Genomic DNA, 19,031 nt, shown 5'->3' on the forward strand with positions numbered 1-19,031 from the left:
ACCTTCCCACCCAGCACAGAGTTGCTAACCTGTTTGGAGACCAGAGTAGTCCTGGAATTACAACTGATCTCTAGACTACAGAGATCAGGAAGAAATGGCAGCTTTGAAGGGTAGACTGTATTGTCAAGAAGTTGAGGTCCCTCAATTTCTTGGGTTTCATGATTTTCTTGGTTCAGGCTATATGCCTATGATTTTTGTGAAATTAAAACAGTAAAAATGTTTCCTTTTGAAAACTGCTTCGGTGGAAGGAGCAAGAAAGGCCCCAGCTGGTTCTCGTTAAGGCCTTCTCTCCCCTTTTGGAAAGCAAGGCCGTGCGTTGTCACGGTAACTAATCGGTCAGGCACTATCTTAATGTTTGTGACGACATTCAGGTGCAGGGAGTTGTGCAGGCTTCATCACCTGAATACGTCAATTAGTGAGTCAGCTTTCTGACCAAGCGATTAATTAACAGTAAAATTACTTTCGTTTTCTGATTGGCCTTTTATGAGCTCATGCCATTGAGAAAACGAATATAGACAGACCAGTCTTGAGCCAAGCATGCACGCTTTGGGGTACAGCAGGAGAGCTGTGCCGGCGGGATCAGAATGCATTTTGATTTTGGCCCTGAGGGGAAACTCTGGTTGGATTGTCCTTTCGGAGAAACATTTGGACTGCTTTTGGAACTCTTGTATGCTGAAAGAACTCTTGAAACTGGTAAATATTTGAACATTGCTTTGAGAAGCCTTGCCAATCTTTGGAACCTTAGAAACTTAAATGTGTAAGTTAAGCTATGCTAAACTATTATTTTCTTGCTTAACAACCCATGAAACCTTTTCTTTCCTGTAACCAGGATAAATCTTATAAAATAAATCATTAGCCTTTCAATTGGCTGTGTCTTTTGCCTTTGGGATTCCAAGCCTAAATCTAAGTGCCTTGAGTGTGTGTGTGTGAGAGAGAGAGACCACCTACTAAAACCTAAAACTTTTGCTGGTGCAACTCTCACCTGGCGGGTCCTTACCCTGCAGGAGAGGCGTTGGACTTTGATTTGGAGCCAGCAGGCAGAGGCTGCCCTTAACCTCTGCCTGAGGATACTGGATGTTTGAATTGAGGGCTGGTGGCAGCAATACCCATTGGGCCGGGGAGGAGTCCTGGGCCCAGTGTTCTGGTTTTGAAAGCAACTTTTATTTTTGGGCTCATTTCATAAAGGAGGTGACCCTGCCTGGCTGAGGCTGGGTAGTCTCTCCCTCCTTGACATGTATAACATCATATCTCTGCTGAGTTTCCTCCCTTCCCCAAACTCCACCTTCTGCACACCCTGCTGCCAAATCTCCAGGAATTTCCCAACTTGGAGTTGACAACCCTTATCTGTACATAAAATATCCTAATATAACTGCTGTAAAGCCAAAGGCCTATATCCTGCCTATATATAGGCCATTGGCTTTACAGGTCATATTAGGATATTTTATATACATATTAGGATATTTTATATACATATAAGGGTTGTCAACTCCAGGCTGGGAAATTCCTGGAGATTTGGCAGCAGGGTGTGGGGAGGGTGGAGTTGACAACCCTTATATGTTTATAAAATATCCCACTTATATACTGAACTGCTGTAAAGCCAATGGCCTATAGACTACCACTCTGTTCAGCAAAGTATCATGCCTTTCCCTAGCCCAGGGAGAAGAGATGCCAAATTCCAGGTGGGGCCTGGAGTTCTCCCAGAATTATAACTGATCTGCAGACTACAGAGATTAGTTCCTCTAGAGAAAATGACAGCTTTGGAGGGTGGACTCGATGACATTACATCCCAGCTGAGCTCTATCCCTTCTCCAAACTCCACTCTCCCCAGGCTCCACCCCCAAATTGCCAGAAATGTCCCAACATGAAGCTGGCAACCGTAACTCAGCATCCAGGACTATTCTATGACATAGTTTCCTTACCACACCCAGAGCTACACATAAGATTAAGAATGTAAGAACATCTCTGCTGATCATATCAGTGCTCCATCTACAGCACACCTGGCTAAATGAGCAGAATCTCTGTGTAAAAGGCAGAGGAACATGAAACGTGGCTTTAGATGTTAAAGAGATGAGAAAGCGCCACAAGAAATCAGAAGCCTGGCATGAGGAAGCAGATAGGAACAGGATCTACCACGTGAAAACAAAATCCCCCTCTAATCTCTCTTTGTTCCTACGATGCTGATCCTATCGAAGTATAGCTATCTAGGAAATCAATCTACTTATGAAAAACAACAACAACCCTGCTGTTAATGTTTCATGTTTTCAAGTGCCTACACAGAAGACCAAAGCAAACTTCAGGACCATCAACATTATTTAAACTCTGATAAAGCTCCTGAATTAAGTCATGGTTAATTCAACTTGAAATACCCCCCCACCCCCAAAACAAAAAACTTTAAAGGGGTTTATCAGTAGACTGGTTTTCTGCAGGATGAATGGTGCCAACGCTTTAATTTTTACCTGCAAAGTCGTATCTGACAGACCCCATCCAGCGCTTCTCTTCACTGTCTTTTAATACATCTCCATAAAATCCATACCCCAAAAGTGACACAAAGTACTTCAGAAACCTCTTATTGCTGTGTACTGAAGAGACATCCAGAGGTTGACTGTCCCCTGTTGAGGAGAAACATTTCAGATTACAGGGAGGCTGTAAGAATGGTGAGAACAGATTCAGCACTAACCGGTATAATAATTAAAGGGAGGGGGGATCCAGTACAGATGCTGAAAGCATACCTACCCACAATTATATGTAACGCTGATGTTACTGGATCATTGATGCCAACTGTTGCGTAGCATATGCAGTCTGTTGATCCTAGGGGAGGAAGAAGTGTTTTACTAGCATACTTGGGACAGTATTGTAGCAATACTCAGAGAAGGGTCCTTTTCTTTCCAGATGTGTGACCGCCCACTTCAGCGCCCGCTTCTCTCCTTAACGACTGATATCTAAGCTTATGAAAACCTTAGTTGCATTGGCTAGTGATGCTTTCTGTTTGCTTTGGTACACGTGGCTTGGCTCATGTTCTTACTTCTGGAGCTATGAAATCTGTGAGTTCAGTGGTACAGTGACATCTCCATAACTGGCCATGTCCCCATTTGCCTGGGCCGGCTGAGTCAGGGAGTTACCAGGGGACCAGGAATGGTGTGGCTCCCTAAATTAATTCTGGACAGGGCATGTAGTGTTCAAGACATGGTCCTTGGCAAGGCAGGGCCCAGATTGAAAACTTCCTCTCTCTCCAGTCCCAAAAGCAGGAAACACATCTCTCTTCCCCCCGCCCCCCATTGGTATACAATGTGACAAGGCAAAGTGCTAGTGTTTGCTTTCCTTTAGTCTGCAGAGGGGTCAATGCAATTTTCTAGAAGGGTGTAGAGGGAGATCGATCCATTGTTGCAAAGCTGGCAGTGGAAATTCTTTTATCAAGCCGGGGACTGTTTGCCAAGTGTGGGATAAAAAAAAAATTAAGCTTAGTGTGTGTTTAAGCAAATGGTCTGATTTGTTCAAGCAGGCTGGCTAGATGAACACAGTTGAATGAAAACCAGAGCTCTAGCAGTTTGTACATCGCAGGCTTCACTGTGTGTTGATGAATCCCCTGCAAGTTAATTAACGTCAACATAAAGTCAAGTGGATGTTTCTGGCTCAAATGGGACCTGCCGGGGCAACAGCACGACAGTCCAACAGGAAGCCTGGGTTTGATTTGATGGTGTGGATGATTTATCACTGTCTCAAAAAAAAATCTAGAATTCATAATGTGACTTTCCGACAGAAGTGATTTTTAGGGGAGCAGATGAAGGGGGGAGACACACCTCCGGTTATTGAGGAAAGAGCCCTATCAGGTATATACATACATAAAACCTCTGGAACTTAACTTAAAGTCAGTCTTGAAACATGGGCCAGGGCTCTAAATCTAACCTGGAAGCTATTGAGGTTCATGTTTTTGTCCCTTATCTGCCAAGTAGGAGAACTAGAAAAGGATTACTCATGTGTGAGGCAAAGGCCGTCTACATATGCACAGAGGCACTCTTCTTAACAATTTTAAAGGTAAAGGTAGTCCCCTGTGCAAGCACTGGGTCATTCCTGACCCATGGGGTGACGTCACATCCCGACATTTACCAGGCAGACTTTGTTTACGGGGTGGTTTGCCAGTGCCTTCCCCAGTCATCTTCCCTTTACCCCCAGCAAGCTGGATACTCATTTTACCGACCTCGGAAGGATGGAAGGCTGAGTCAACCTTGAGCCGGCTACCTGAAACCGACTTCCGCTGGGATCGAACTCAGGTCGTGAGCAGAGCGTGGACTGCAGTACTGCAGCTTACCACTTTGCGCCACGGGGTTCCTTTAACAATGTTAGAAAAAGACATTTCTGGTAAATTTTAGGATGGAAGACATGAGATCCCTGATGAAGCTAAAAATGAAGATCTGTTTCAAGGGCCTGGGAATTTTCTGGTGCGTTTGTATGTGTGTGTGTGTTCATCACCATGCAATTTTGAGGCTACTGAGGCCTTCAGACAAGGCCTGTAACGGACAGCTGCTGGAGGTAGCTCCGGCTTCTCTCTGGATGCTATTAAAAGCTCATGCCCTGGAGAGGGGGAGTTCCAGCCGAGCCATGCAGTTCCCGGGAACTGCCAGTCACAAGGAGCAGCCTTGTGGGACCAACTACCCCTTTCTGCACAGTCTGTTGTGGCCAATTCATCGTGTCTCTGGCATGGAAGGAATAGGCAGGAAGGCAGAGTCCATCCACCTGCCAGGATAGCTGCCAGTCAGACCCTCTCCTTCCAGCCCAGTGCCTATTAACTGGTTGTCGGGAGAAGGGATAGTGAGGCCTTTCCAGTGGGCCTGCTCAGACCAGTTGTGTCCTTTTGAGACCCATTTGGTTTCTGGTTTTGAAAAAGAAAGGCAAGGATTAAATAACCACAAATGCACCAAAGCCAGGTCAGCTTGCACCCTGTCTCAGAGCTGTGTGAGCATGCCAGCCCCTATTGGCTCTTGTTAGTTTGTAAGTCAGGAGAGAGACATGGGGCACTTGGAGGCTTTGCTCCACTGGGGCTACCAAACTGGAGAGTTTTTTTTGGGGGGGGCACCTACATGCAATTGTGGTTTAACTGTGCTCTGATCATCCTTTCTCTTCCTTGGAAAACTTTTCTACAAATTTGCTTGCCTCTGGTCTCCCATGGGAAGAGCGCAGACCAAGCAAATTATTGTGCTGTCTGGATGGGAATGGGTACTTTTTCTAAGGAAATGCCCGCATTGGTGCCATTTTCTTTCTATGAACCCCTTGTGGCCAACAGTTTTCATCTCCGCCACATCACCAATTGCTACTATAGCATTATAACAATTACTAATATTTTTTAAAGTGCCATTTACTCAGCAGAGGGAAAAAGACTCCCAAAATTGCAGCTGATGGAGGAAAGTGAGCATAAAACTCCTGCATGGAAGCTCAGTTGCCAATTCATATGAATGCAAAAACGATAATCCTCACTTTGTGGATGAGGCCATAGCCTGATTATTCCAGAAGGTCTATACTGGGCTTTCCCTAACTATGATAAAGAACACAATGGGCAGCCATGTTAGTCTGTCACTAGCAGCAGAAAAGAGCAAAAGACCAGTAGCACCTTAAAGACTAACCAAATTTCTGGCAGGGTAATACCTTGCTCTTTTCTACAATAAACAATGTATGCAGGGAGGGACACTATACAGATGGGCCTGTGTCTGGGCTGTACCATGTTGGGCTGCAGCTTGGGGGAACACAAGGCTGAATTCTCTCTACTCCCCCACCAAATCCCTCCGCACAGAAGACTAGCAGTGCAGTCCTAAGCAGAGTTACACCTAAGTCAGTAGGAAGGGTGTCACTCTGCCTAGGATTGCACCATAGATGTTGTGGAGAAGTCCGCATGACAAGAAAATGGGAGAAAAAGATGAACGTTGCTGATGTTGCAAATAGCTGCTACAACATCCATCTCGTACAATGGAGGAAGGTTAGGGCGAGAGGGCAGGATTGGCCTGATGGAACCTTGTGAGTTTTGTGGAGGCGTGGGGATTTGAACCTGGGTCTTTGCGGTTTTGATCCAATATTCTGATCACTACCCTACACTGGCAATAACCAGCAAGATATGAACCCTTTCTTTCTGCAAGAGCCTCACAAAGCAGACTGTGGCTCTTCAAACTGAAAAACATGCCCACTCCATGCCTGTTCTGCTTGGAAATGTGCCTTGTTTCTGCTTGGAAATGTGTCTTGTTCCTTATGAATCAATCAGAAGGCTTTGTTTACTATCAAGGTGGTCTGGCAACAGGAAACCCTGGAAAATGCACATAGTTTATTTATTTAATTAATTAATTTGTGCCCCACTTTTCTCTCAATGGGGACCCAAAGCGGCTTACATCATTCTCCTCGCTTCCATTGTATCCTCACAACAACCCTGAGAGGTAGGTTAGGCTGAGAGAATGGGACTGGTCCAAGCTCACCTAGCGAGCTTCCATGGCACGTGGAGATTCACACCTGGGTCTCCCAGATACTAGTCTGACACTCTTAACTACTACACCACACTGGACAAAATGACAATGTTAACTCTGCATGAAAGACAAAAGGGATAGTTTTGATGCTCCAAAAAAGGCTGGTCGTGCACTCAGCTGAAGGGACATTCTATGTACTGTAGTGGATAGCAGGGCTTAATGCTCCTGCTTTTAGCCTATTAGCTGTAAACATCCCTGTCTCTAAAGGAACAGTGATGCAAGACTGGCTGTATTTGGATGTGTGACTACAACCCTCTACGTATGACATTTCATGTGTTGAAATCACCACAGGTAGAGGGGGAAGCAGGCACAAGTACGCTAACCCCCATACACATGATCGTCAGCTCACGAACATGGAGTCTATAGGCATAGGAAGGGTATGCATGTGCCCCCCCCCGCGCATGATCAGGTCTCCAATATTTTTTAGCATTCCTAATCAAGGGGAACTTATGCGCTCACAAGGTGATGATCATGCATAGGTGGAACCAGTGTACTCATGATCGCACCCCCTCTTTGTGCACTGATTTCAGCACATATGTGCTTTGCATGGTATTCTTCCCATCCAGAATAAGACCCTTCTGCAACTTGATGGAACTACCAAGGAGATTAAGGAAGAGCGTTTGTAGAGCCACAACAAAAACATTAGTTCACAGACCCCTGTCTAGTGATTCTAGGAAAGATGTTGCACTATGAACACTCACCTATGAGTAAGCCTTTCTGAACATAGTGGGATGGACTTCTGTGTCAGCGTGCATAGGATGGCACTGTTAAGCATCAACCCTAACAGAGCTGTCTTAAGCAGCAGAGTTGCAACCTTCTAAGTCAATGGAAGTCAACAGGCTTAGAAGGATATATTAGGATGGCACTGTAAATGTTCTAGAATGATACTTCTCCCTCCCTAAAATGTGCATGTGGGCCCATGAGAATGTCAGTACATTAGGTAATGAGAATGTATGGTGAACATTTAACCTCGTTGCAGTTCTTACCAGCGGGGATTATGCCAATCCTTGTTTTGCACGGGACTAATGGTGCTGAGGGATCATTTTGATCTATGCCAGAATCCTTCTGTGTTCTTCCAATCAGAGCATGCATCACTTCACTGAACATTCCGTCCCCACCAACACAAACAATACTGCCAGAAAACACACAAATGAAAATGCATGCAGACAAGTCAATACAAGAATGTGTCAAGTGCCCCAGCATAAGAGACGTAGTGGTGGTGGTGGTTTGCTAAATCTTTTGTTATATACTCCCCTTATCAAGCTCTGCAGATACTGGTAACCAGAAGTGATGAATACAAAATATAATCTCTGATACTGAAACTGCTGATTTCTTTTTTGAAGCAAAATTCCTAGTTTCTCTTGTTCTTGTGTGAATAGCAGTACAAATGTAAACTGAAACAAAATCATGAGCATGAGACAGACATTGACACAGGGAGCAGCGGATTTCACTCAACTGGCTTGCTACCGTTCAAAGCCACCACAAACTATCACCTTCCAATTTAGTTGTCAATCTAGATAATTTTGCTGATAGAACAGTCATCTGTGATGGGCAGAGGTCCTTCTTAGATGTTCTCCCAGCCACATGTGACATGTGGCTGACTTACATGTGGCTGGGAAAATATTTGAATAACCCAACTACATGGGTAGTAGCTGACTGAACGTGCACAGAGCTGCCGCACACTTTCCCAGCTGAATGTTGAATCTGTAGTTAAAACCTATGTCATTGGCCCTCGTCCACATGGTGTGCTCACTTAAATGTTCTCCTATCCACAGAAGAGCTGTTAATGGAAAAACAGCTATCATGTGTCTCTGGGTAAATATTTAAGAGCCCCCTAATAATGGTGATTGCACACAGGCAGATTATGCTGTCAGAACAACAACTACCACATAACTAATGTCATGTGTGAATTCACACTTATACAAGGCTGCTTCACATATTATGTCAGCTGAGAAATGCATGCATGTAGTGTTACAAGGGGGCTGAAACTTCTGAAACTCATTCTGCATGCAATGGCCCTGTTATGTGAAGGTCTCTGCACCAGCGTTACCAGGAATGTGCAATAAAGGTTCTTCACATGGTAGGGTTGGTCAAGGTGGTGAATGGCTGCTCTCTTGAATTTAGGCTCTGGTTTTTCAGGCGTACCCGAATGTCCTCAATAAAGTGGCTCTTACAGTAGTTTAAAATAAAGATAAACTCAACAGCAGGAAGCTTTATTGTTTCGCTTTATTTGTTTCCAACAAAAATGTGGTATCTGTTTCCTTTTGATATGGATAAGGGAACAATCCAGCTCCATACAAATTGATGGAAGTTTTGTTATTGACTTCAATGGGAAGTGGATTTGGGCCCATACACCGACATAACATTTTCTTCCCCTGGGGTTTTCAGTAATGCGAACAAAGCCTGCAGCCATAGCAAAGAAGGCATATGGGGCCTGATCCACTAGGATGTTCTCCTGTACAAGCCCCACTGAAATGGATAGGAGGAGAGTAAGTTGTGCCATCCTCCACATTTCAGTATGGCTTATGCAGGAATGTTTTCTGGCGGGTAAAGAGAAACTGACTACTGCTTTAGCATAAACAGTGCACTATTGTTTCAGTGTATGTTTGTTTTCTTGTTTTTCCCACAAGAAAACTTAGGGTACCTGGGCTCGGTTTGAACGTCCCTCCAAACCATGGTTTTGGACCATTGGAAGCAAGGTGGGTGCTTTCACAAATCACTTCCCCCTTCTCCCATGTGGCTTCTTTTTCAGTTTGGACATTAATGCTAACTCAGATTGGCATGACATCCAAACAATGGTTACCACTTCTCTTTCTTTGCCTCTGGGAGCATACTCAGCCATCATTATACAGGCATATCTCATGTTATCGTGCTTCGCTTTATTGCACCTCACAGATATTGAATTTTTGAGCAAGTCTGTCGGCGCCATTTTTCCAACAGCATGTGCTCAGTGGCTCAGTGGTAGAGCATCTGCTTAGCATGCAGAAGGTCCCAGGTTCAATCCCTGGCATCTCCAGTTAAAGGGACTAGGCAGGTAGGTGATGTGAAATACCCCTGCCTGAGACCCTGGAGAGCCGCTGCCGGTCTGAGTAGACAATACTGACTTTGATAGACCAAGGGTCTGATTCAGTAGAAGGCAGCTTCATGTGACTCTGTGTCACATTTTGGTCATTCTCGCAATATTTCAAACTTGTTCATTATTATTACAGTACATTGTTTTTAGACGTAATGCTATTTCACACTTAATAGACTCCAATATAATATAAACATAACTTTTATATGCACCGGGAAACCAAAAAATTTGTGTGACTCACTTTATTACGATGGTCTGGAACTGACCCCACAATAACTTCCAGGTATGCTTGTACTTTTCCCCATTTTCTTTTAGTTAACTGATAAAGTAATATATTTCTGCATATCTAGGGTATCCTTGCATGTGTAGACTTTGACCTTGCAAGGGTGGGGGGCTGCTTTTGCTGCTTTCATGATTAGGGAGGGGCAGCCACTCTACCATATTATATCATGATTGTTTTATTTTTTAAATCTTGATTTGTATTCATTCTATGATTGTTTTTAACGCCCCCTCCCCTCCAGGTAAGCTACTTTAAATGCATGCTGGAAAAGCAGCATGTGTGTGTTTTAGTGTTTTCCCCAAAAGAGAAATAAAACAGAAGCTGGCTTTCTTTCACTGGAGATGGCTGAATTTCCCAGCAGTTCAGTAAGTGGCCTTGATAGGTTGTAGTGGGACTCAGGGAGAGGTCTGTGCATTACATTTGGCATTATATCCACTGCCAAATCATCTGCTGTGAAATACTTGTCATCTTTGAAACAATAAATTGAGATCCTCCCCCCCGCACCCAACTGCTTTACAACCCTGGGAGATGATTACTCATCTTTCATCTCAAATGCATGCTGTACAGATGTAACTTCTCCATGAGCTCTTATTCAAGCCTCTCACTTATGCTGGAGAAACCCAAAGGACAAGGACCACACCTAGCAGTGATTCAGGATTGGTATAGAAGGCTGGTAACGTATTGGCTTGTAACCGCCAACTGATCTGTCTATAACTACTACTGCATCCGTATATTCAGTGCTTCCCAAATGATTCAAGTTGCCTGTCTCCTCCTACAGCAATCTCCATGCCCAGCGTAATTGGAATTTCAATACTATTTGACTCACTGTTGTAGTAATTAAGGAGAGATTGATGCACAAAGTATTGTAATTTTGTAAGGAGTCCCTAGATTAGCAGCATATCTGGCAGTTTAATTAAGCGATGTATGCACAAGGCATAATTTGGAATGGTGGACGTGCCAAATGAGCAGAGCATTTCCTATTAATACTTTGGGTCGCCACAAGCTAGAGCCTTGGAAAAAGTGTGGGATGTAGTGGCAGGGCATCTGACATGGTCTTTTTCTTTCTTCATAGTAAAGTTCACCCAGGAGTGTGTGTGTGTATGTGCAATATGTAATTTCCACCAATTCCCCTTCTGACTGCAGACCTCTGTGCTGTGCCCTCCAACTTTTCAGGGAATGCAAGGGCCTGGGGAGAGAAGGAGGTGGCAGCAAAGAGCCCTTTTGTGAGTGCTGCAGAAGTTTGGAAAATCACAACACGTGTAAGGATGGGAGACTGAATGGAAATTAGTTTGTCTGGATACCTGTATGTGCATGTCTTCTATTTTTTAACTAATTAATTAATTTTTTCATTCTGAAAGAGTAGCCTGAAACAACCAGATTTGCTGCGGGAATAGCAGGCCAGGACTACAAACATACAAACAGAAATGAACAGGAGAAAAAAAACTTACCCATCATACTCTGCCAGATCAACTTCAGACAAATTATCCTTAGCATGATCAGCATATTCAGTGACTGTATGGGGGGAAATGAATAAATTGTTTAAATCATCATATTCCACAAGAGATCTGTAAGGTTCAATGGTTGTCCTAGAGATGGAACCATTAGCTCTGTTAGTGGATGTAGTGAAGGCCCTGACCAGAGGTGGCCTTAAAAAAGAATTTGCCAGATTCATGGAGAGGTCCATCAATAACTGCTAGCCATGTTGACTAAAGGAATCCCCTATATCCAGATGCAGTACACTTCTGAATATCTGTGTAGGAGGCAACCTTAGGGGGAAGCTTTGGCCTTTATTGCCTGTTTCCTGGTCCTCCAGGACATCTGTTTGGCCACTCTGTGAGACAGGACTACAGTTCTGGTCACCACATCTAAAAAAGGATATTACAGAGCTTGAGAAGGTGCAGAAAAGAGTGACCAAAATGATTAGGGGACTAGAGCAACTGTCCTACGGGGAGCGGTTAGGACGCTTAGGGCTGTTTAGCTTGGAAAGAAGGCGGCTGAGGGGAGACATGATAGAGGTCTATAAAATTATGCATGGTTTGGAGAGAGTGGACAGGGAGACGTTTTTCTCCCTCTCCCATAATACTAGAACACGGGGTCATCTGCTAAAGCTGGAGGGTGAGAGATTCAAAACAGATAAAAGGAAGTATTTTTTCACACAACACATAGTTAAATTGTGGAACTCCCTGCCCCAGGATGTGGTGATGGCTGCCAGCTTGGAGGGCTTTAAGAGGGGAGTGGACATATTCATGGAGGAGAGGGGTATTCATGGCTGTTAGTCAGAATGGATACTAGTCATGCTGCATATCTATTCTCTCTAGTATCAGAGGAGCATGTCTATTATTTTGGGTGCGGTGGAACACAGGCAGGATGGTGCTGCTGCAGTTGTCTTGTAAGTGGCTTCCTAGAGGCACCTGGTTGGCCACTGTTTGAACAGACTGCTGGACTTGATGGGCCTTGGTCTGATCCAGCAGGGCCTTTCTTATGTTCTTATGACTAGATGGACCACTGACCTGATCCAGAAGAGCTCTTCTTATGTTCACAAAAGTTTTGGTTCTTATTGTTTTTCTCCAGGAGCTGAAGAGTCTGGCTTGGACCCTGCACTTTCCTACTGCTTGGACAGCACCGTCCAAAGGAACATGCTTCCCAATGGAGGACAGTGTTACAGAAGTAGAAAGAAAGTATAGGATCCCAAGCCTGCATTAGCTGCCCAAGGCAGTAAGCAGCACAAAACACTTGCAAGAAGTGTAAGGCAGAATGGAGAATAGGATTGCCAGGTCATTGCTGCCAACCCCAGGAGGCTCTTCTGGGCACAGCCCTGGGGAAACAGCATAGAATCATAGAGTTGGAAGGGGCCGTACAAGCCATCTACGGATTGCTAATGAAGATGTGTGGGAAGGGAAAAACAGTAAAAAAAAAAAGGAAATTAAATCAGAACATTAAGACTGTCCGAGAGACACCAAACTGAAATCCAGCTGCAAAGTACATTGAAAGTGGATTGAAAGTGTGAAAGAGCCCTATGAGAAAAGGCCACATCTGGGAGGACAAGTGAGGGAGGGAAAATCCAGTTCCCCCCTCTTCCTCTGAGACTCAGCAAAGTCATTTTAGATTGCCTAGGCAGCCCAAAATCACAGCTGAGATCTCACAAGGAAATCTTGAAATAAAATCAACAAAGTTTTAAAATGCTGAGATTTTTCATCTTAATTTTTCATATCTTTCTGCAAACCTGGGAATTATCCCAAATCTGCACTAACCTATACCTTAGCCCTGGCTACAGATTTTTGATCTGATTGGGGGAACAGACACTGATGAGGCTGTTTAATATATGGTGTACCATGGTGCATGATGTTGTCATATAATGCAAATTGCTCATTCATAAAAGCTGGCACGGTTGGTTGCAGTGGAACGTGAAGACATACCCACTTCCAGTGGCAAACTGCACTCACAATGCATTGCTGCCACACATATATCATACTATGTGATACTACACATCACAAGAGCCACAACAGGAACAAAAACAAACACGCAAAATCTAGCCAGTGCAATGGTCACTGAGTAGTTGGCAGCAACTTGTTTTGGACAAGTAAGATAATTTATTTTATGGGCCCCAAATGAAGAGTGAATTGTTTGGAGTGCATTTGGGGGTTAAATGTTGGAATAAAATATCCATCTCCGGCATGGGCTAGATCTTTCTTTTTTGCTTGGCAGTAGTTTTATCACATTCCATCTAGATTTCCTCCCACTGCTGTTCCTATAGGCGAAACAATTTTTTCCAAGCTTTAACTGGCAGCTGTTTTTTTCAAGGGACTACAACATAGTTTTCTAGGACAAAACTGAAAATTAAGACCCCCAAAATAGAAACGTTAATATTAAATAGTTGTGTAAGTCAAGATGGTAAAAATGACTGGCAGCTATCAAATAGCAGCCAGTGTACTTAAAAGGGAGGAGGGGAGACTCTAAAAGGCACTTTTGCTTTTGCAAGTATTTAGAGATTCAAATGCCACACATCCAGGAAACGTCCTTCACAGCTGTCTTCTAAAAATAAGCTATTATCGATATAAAAATAGCTTGTCGGAAGCCCTTTAGCAACTTAGGCTGAAGGCTGTCTAATTTCTAGCTTTTCTCAGTACTGTGATGACAATCGGAACATAGCACAGACTGTGTGTACGCACATGTGTGCACACAAGAGAGAGAGTCAGAGAGAGAGAGAGAGAGAGAGAGAGAGAGAGAGAGAGAGAGAGAGAGAGAATACTGAGCTCAGCTCAGCTTGAACTTGAAGTGGCCATTTAGTTCCCTTTCTTGTTGACAGCTAATAAAAGCACAAGTGGTACATTTCATGAGATGGAGGCAGGCCTGTTCCAGAAAGGGGCATGCTTTGTGCAACAAATGCCATCTCTCATCAAAGTGCAATTTTCACTACAACGAACACACTCCTTTAGTTGTAGATCTGCCATGTGCTGATGGGCAAGTGGGTCTGAAGGGTCTGTTCTTTGAACTGAATGCACAGTGGGGAGATGTGCAGTCTACACTGTGCATGGATGAGATGACTGGCACAGTTATTTATTTTTACATTTCCTCGAACTAAAGGTGGCATACTTGGGATTCCTAGGGCATCTCCCACCCAGACACTGACCCTCAACGTGTTTAGTTTCAGCAAGGTGATTGGAACATGTACCTTTAGATTCTGTCTTGTTAACCAAGGGTTCATGCAGCATTTCCAGTGCAGAGGTTTGACGTGTGTCTCTGACATCAAACTCTTGATGGTATCAATGCTGCCTTAACAATAATCTCCTCCATATTTTAATATAATAATTAAATGCCATCAAGTTGCAACCAACTTATAGTGACCCCTCATGGGGTTTTCAAGGCAAGAGATAAGCAAAGGAACCCTGGTCTGGTCTCCCTTGGTGATCTCCCACCCAAGTATGAATCATAGCTGACCCTGCTTAGCTTCCAATCTCTGATGATTCTGGGCTAGTCAGAGCTATTCAAGTGCTGTATCTTAGGCACCAATAAAATTAGTAAAAATGGGTGGAAGGAGAATCTCCATTCATTCACTTGTTACTCTATGGTGCTACTTCAAAACATATGTGTGCTCAGAAACGGGAAGCAGAATTTTAAGCAATATTGAGCGGAAATTGGATGGGAAAACTCAGCTGCCCAGCAAAGGATGTTCCTCTGTTAGATGGTTAACTGGTCAAAAATGGCTTGTCTATCAAGAGAACTGACTGACAGCTACCCCCTTCCAACCTTTAAATCTCAAATACAATGATAGCCTCGGACTGTGTCTAACAAAGCCTGGGACTGTGTCTAACAAAGCCTGGGACCATAAGCTAAACCCTCCTCCATGAAAACCAGTGCTTTTTGATTCAACACACAGTTATAACATCTGGAAATCACTTGGCGTTATATTTCCCAATGCCAAACCCATACAAGAAGGTTACTTCTGTAGGGTGTACGACATAACGCTTCTTTGAAGGAACTCACTGCCTAATATTTGGAAAACATCAGAAGCACATCACATCACTCACCGATAACTTCTGTGGAGATGGAAGCCAGACTAAACAGTGGCGCGACTTTTTGTTTGTATATCTTCTTCCCTTGTTGTTTCCCACTAAATGGATTAATATATACAAGCAAGTGCTTTGGTCTAGAGGCTGCCAAGGGGAGGGGGGAAAAGGACACAGAAGGGCTTAAAGTTATAGGATTATTTGATCTTCAATTCTTCTAATGCAGAACTGTAACATTGTAATGATAGTGCGAGCACAATGAGGGCATTTCAGCCTCTGTTAAAATGGAGAAGATGCTGCCGTTATTAGAGCAGAGAAGCAAAAATTCCCAATTTCATTGCTGTCAGTTTTTGCAATTTCTTAACTTTCAATTTAGGGTCAATTTCAACAATTTTTCTTACTGTGTTTGTAGAAGATACCCAGAATTGGATAAAGGTCTATGTTTTTTTATCGAATGGAGAAGTCAACAGGAGTTATAGATATCTTTATATATTTCATGTTTATCTCACACCCTCCTCCAAAGAATTCAGACTTGAACACCTGGTGTTGTAGTCTCTCCCTGCCTGTTTTATCTTTATGAGGTTGGTTAGATTGATGGAGAATGACTGGTCCACTGTTACCCCTGAGGTCCGTGGCTCATCGCCTAGTGTGGCATTCTGTTCACTTGACTACCCTGCCCTAGCTCTTAAATCTGGAAGACTTCTTTAGACCCAGCCCACCAAATGCACCACACAGGGTGTCTTCATGAGTCACTTCAAAAACACTTCAGTTGCCTATTTTATCAAGTTGAGTGGTGGGACTCATTGGAGAGATGAGGTACACCTGCAGGGGTGGAGAATGCAGGGACTTTGGCAGTAATTTGCCCAGTGGTTGTGCTATTGCTCTTTCTTGCAACCTTCGTCTCTCTCTTCCCCTTCCCCTCAAGACTCTGAATGAAATATTACATGGGAGATGCATGAACTGGTCTTGATAGTTTTCTTTTGATGAAAAAAAAAAAAAGCTTCTGCAGCTGCAGTTAAAGGCCAAGGAAGGGGAGAAAAGTTTCCTAACCCTCTTTGCTGTATGTGAAAATCATCCCATTCTTCAATGAATTGCACTGATAGTGCACACCAAGTCTTTTCTACCAAAAAAGAGAACAGTTGCTGAGATTAATTTGTGGTAAATATTGTACCCTTTCTAAACTTCTCTGGCTAGAAAATTGGTATGTGAATGTTCAGAACTGTACCTTCCCATTGGAACCAGAGGGCAATATGCTGTCATATGTCTCTGCTGAATATACTCGACTGCAGTGAAGCCAATGGCCTGTATGCTACCACGCTGCTCAGCAAAGTGTCATGCCTTCCTCCAGCCCAGGGAGTATGGTTGCCAAATTCCAGGTGGGGCCTGGAGTCCTCCCAGAATTATAACAGATCTGCAGACTGCAGAGATCAGTCCTCCTGGAGCAAATGACAGCTTTGGAGGGTAGACTCTATGGCATCACATCACAGCTGAGCTCTATCCCTTCCCCAGGCACCACCCCCAAATCTCCAGGAATGTCCCAACCTGGAGTTAGCAACCACATACCAGGGAGCCTTCCTCCAACTTAAAAGGCTCTTCTGCCAGAGCAAGAGCCAGTTGAGTAGAAGGAAGGCTCCTTAGTCTGGAGGAAAGCTTCCAGCTTTGCTCAATGGAGAATACAGGTCAAAGAACAATATTCAGAAAGAGGCAGAGTCCTACCGATGCAGTATTAGTTTCCAGCATGTTACATAGAATGCACATAAAAGAAGCATAGGAGTCCCAAACTCTAAGCAGCCATAGCTTTTATGTAAGTGTTCATATTTAACTCTCATCAAGACAGCACGGATGACTTCCCCCATCCAAAACTTACTCTGAGAGTGAAGTAATTCTTCTAGTGCCTGTATCCACTGATTACAAAGCTGCTCATCAACACACCAAAAGGTTGTTTCCTTGCACCGCCAGCGGTGAGATTGTTTCCTTTCTACATAATACACTGCCAAAAAGGAGATAGGTATAAAGGATAGGTATAAAGGATTTTCATGCACATTTGTAGGGAACAGGCTCAAATGAAATAATCTTAGCAGTTAGCATGTATATTTATTGATTCAGAATATTTCTCTGCTGCCTCTGCAGAGGCCTCCCAAGGTGGCTTAGAATTAAAAAAAACCCACAGTATAAAACACAAGCCATTAGACATAGGCAACATAAAAGCTATATAAAAGTGTACCCATTGTCAGTGTTCAAAACACTTCACAAAACACTATTTCAGCAGGCTTGCTACCAGGCCTGGAGAAAATTTCCTGTTCCTTTAATAGAAGCTTAATGGGATGTCATTTACCAGGTGGTGTTATTTACCACTTTGCCATGAAAAGCTTTCATGTAGGGTTGCCAACCTCCAGGTGGGGAATCAAAGCTATGTACTTGTATAAAGCTCAATAAAGCACATATACAGTATTTGCAATCAAATATATTCTGAGAAGCCTCATATCAAACACTATCACAAAGATATGAAAATCCAGAGCAATTACTTGCTCTCCACAATTCAGAGTACAAGGTAAGTGTGTATACAAAAGTATTTCAGGTACAAATAAATTGACAGTCCAGAATGGTAATTTTCAAATGAAGCACGGAATAATTTTCAACCGCAATGGGCTTCCGGTAAAGTCCCCATTTCAGAGCTTTCATCAAGCTTCAGTAGTTTCCGTGTGCCAGTATAACCAATATTGGAATAAGATGTCTATTCTGCCATAAAATCTGAGAGGCTTGATCTGCGTCTGAGGTAACTCTTGCTAAATCATTCTTAAAGCTTTAAGAAGGCTTGGCTTTCTGTCCTGAAAACCTCCAGACTAACAAAGACTACAGTCCACAATAGCCATGCGGATTAGCTTTGGATTTCACACATTAACTGATCACTTTAGGATACAATGGTTCCATATTAACATATCATACCCTCATTAGCACATTATCTTGATACTTACAAGACAATGATTAGCACATTACCTTTGATACTTTTTGCAGGACAATGATTCAGCTCAAACCCAACCCCTTTCTGACTATATATTACTCTTCCTACACACTTGACACTGAGAGACACTGTCCTTCAGTGTTACTCCTCTGAAGATGCCTGCCACAGCTGCTGGCGAAATGTCAGGAAAGAAAATACCAAGACCACGGTCACACAGCCCGGATAACCTACAAGAACCAATGAACTCTGACTGTGAAAGCCTTCAACAATATTTTGTTCTGATAACTTTTCAAAGGCACCCCCATGTACAATTCACTGTGGTAATCCAGGGTAGATGTTAGAAACATGTACATAAGAGTGGGTAGACCATCTCTTTCTGGTAAGGGCACGGCTGGCATGGAGTTGGTAGAAAGTACTAAAAATTATGGATGTCATGTATGTACACTGGCAAAGTTGGAGCTAAAAGCACCCCCAAGGTGAGAACTAGATCCTTAAAGGGAAGTACAGCCTCATCCAGAACAGGTTGAACACCATTTTCATGGTCCAGTAAACCACTAACCAAAGGTACTTTAATTTTATTTGGATTGATTCTCGGTTTAATACTCCTCATCCAGCCTGATATAAATGCTCTGGGTTTTTAAACAGAAGTAATTCTCTATGGTCTTAACATCTGTTTAAAAACCCAGAACATTTATATAGGGCTTCAGTG

General features: G+C 43.4%; 1 protein-coding gene across 1 annotated transcript in view; it reads right to left on the reverse strand.

Annotated features, from left to right (window-relative positions):
- Positions 1-19,031, reverse strand: part of CERK (ceramide kinase) — a 47,794-nt gene that overhangs the window by 14,157 nt on the left and 14,606 nt on the right. Inside the window, exons 3-8 of the mRNA XM_056846482.1 lie at positions 17,228-17,350; positions 15,382-15,507; positions 11,302-11,365; positions 7,487-7,632; positions 2,734-2,808; positions 2,457-2,609 (exon numbers count right to left, since the gene is read on the reverse strand). Of these exons, the coding sequence (XP_056702460.1) occupies positions 2,457-2,609; positions 2,734-2,808; positions 7,487-7,632; positions 11,302-11,365; positions 15,382-15,507; positions 17,228-17,350 (687 nt within the window). The remainder of the gene's footprint in view (positions 1-2,456; positions 2,610-2,733; positions 2,809-7,486; positions 7,633-11,301; positions 11,366-15,381; positions 15,508-17,227; positions 17,351-19,031) is intronic.

This window comes from Euleptes europaea, chromosome 3 (genome assembly GCF_029931775.1).
Source record: "Euleptes europaea isolate rEulEur1 chromosome 3, rEulEur1.hap1, whole genome shotgun sequence".
In the NCBI taxonomy this organism is placed as follows: domain Eukaryota; kingdom Metazoa; phylum Chordata; class Lepidosauria; order Squamata; family Sphaerodactylidae; genus Euleptes; species Euleptes europaea.